The sequence below is a fragment of the Octodon degus genome, unplaced genomic scaffold (genome assembly GCF_000260255.1).
Source record: "Octodon degus isolate 3935 unplaced genomic scaffold, OctDeg1.0 scaffold00056, whole genome shotgun sequence".
Lineage (NCBI taxonomy): Eukaryota > Metazoa > Chordata > Mammalia > Rodentia > Octodontidae > Octodon > Octodon degus.
In genome coordinates this window covers 6,106,173-6,107,636 of record NW_004524632.1, presented here as the reverse complement: position 1 = coordinate 6,107,636, position 1,464 = coordinate 6,106,173, and the positions used below count along the sequence as shown (strand labels likewise).

Below are 1,464 nucleotides of genomic sequence, written 5' to 3'. Positions count from 1 at the left end.
TTGTAGTTCATTTTATTTCCAATGTTGATGAAAACCCACAGTCAGTGCTTCTGTGCTAATGTCTGGTCTGTGGTATTGCAGAGGAATGCAGGCAGTAGCTCAGATGGGACGGAAGATTCCGATTTTTCTACAGATCTGGAGCACACAGACAGTTCCGAGAGCGATGGCACGTCCCGCCGCTCCGCCCGCATCACCCGCTCCTCAGCCCGCCTCAGCCAGAGTTCTCAAGGTAAGACCCTCTTCCTAAGATGGCAGACTAACTGGCCATCTCGCTGTCGTGCGAGTAATGTGGAAAGCAGCCCTCACGGTGGAATGGCTGGCAGAATCTGGTGAAGTGTGGGACAAAGGAAGAAACGGCCATTTTTACAAATGCTTTGGTTGATGTCATGTCCAGCTTGCAGCCTTAGAGGACCTGTGGCTGTGGGGCACCGGTGTGATTTGAGTCATTTGGTTTTAAGTCCATGGTACAAGGATCAGTAAAACCACTCTGCTAGAAGGTTGAGGGGCCTAAAATAGTTTGCTGACCTTCTTAATTCTTGAGGCTTAATGCTTGTAAAAGCGTGTTTTACTTTAAAATGTACTTAGATGCACTTTTTTTTTTTTTTTTTTTTTTTTTTTTCCGGGGATTGAACTCAGGCCCTTGAGCTTGCCAGGGAAGCGCTTATTCCACTGAGCCATCTCCCTGGCCCCTAGATGCACATTTGATAGATAGAACTGCTTGTTCCCAAATATCAGTGTGTAAATACTCAGAATTTTGCTTTGGTAGTAAAGAGAAGAATCTTGTTTAGTCAGGTGTGGTAGCGCATGCCTGTAATCCCTGCCCTGGGGGCTGAGGCAGGAGGGTTGCCACAAGTTCAGGGCCAACCAGAACACAGTGGGACTCTTGCCTCAAAAGCAAAGTAACAAAAAATGAGTCTTGAAATTGGAGGACAGTTGGAAGGTTGTCTGGTACAGTTGGCCATTGGGGCTGAGAGTTAGATAGCTTTGACTCTGTAGTTCTGCTCGGGGATTCCTGGAGGATGAAAGGATTACAGTTAATACAGAAAGCTGATCAGTAGAGGATAATAGCCTGCAGTCTCAGCACTTGGGAGGCAGAGGCAGGAGGATCACTGGGAGTTTGGGGTCAGCCTGGGCTACATAGTGACTTCAAGGCCAACCTGAACTGCGTAGTGAAGCTGTCTCAAAAGGGGGGGGATGATAATAGGTTACAGCAACTTACGTTTTTCTTCCCCAGACAGGGTTTTGCTCTGTAAGTCAGGCTGGTTTTAAACTCATTATGTTGCCCACGGTATCTTGGAACTCATGGCGATCCTCCTGCCTCAGTCTGCCAAGAGCTGGGATTCTAGGTGTGTGCCTCTGTGTCCATTCGTTTTTAGTATATGTGCTGCCAAAGCAACACAAGCCCTATGTCCAGCCTCGGAAGAAAATATAGTATTCTTTGAGCACTTGCATAGCACTGATTTA

The 1,464-nt window shown here is 47.2% G+C and overlaps 1 protein-coding gene across 2 annotated transcripts in view; it reads left to right on the top strand.

The window, feature by feature from the left end:
• Window positions 1–1,464, top strand: part of Kat7 (lysine acetyltransferase 7) — a 36,240-nt gene that overhangs the window by 4,124 nt on the left and 30,652 nt on the right. For both annotated transcript variants that reach the window (XM_004633638.2, XM_023718220.1), the window contains exon 2: window positions 82–229. In XM_004633638.2, the coding sequence (XP_004633695.1) occupies window positions 82–229 (148 nt within the window). The remainder of the gene's footprint in view (window positions 1–81; window positions 230–1,464) is intronic.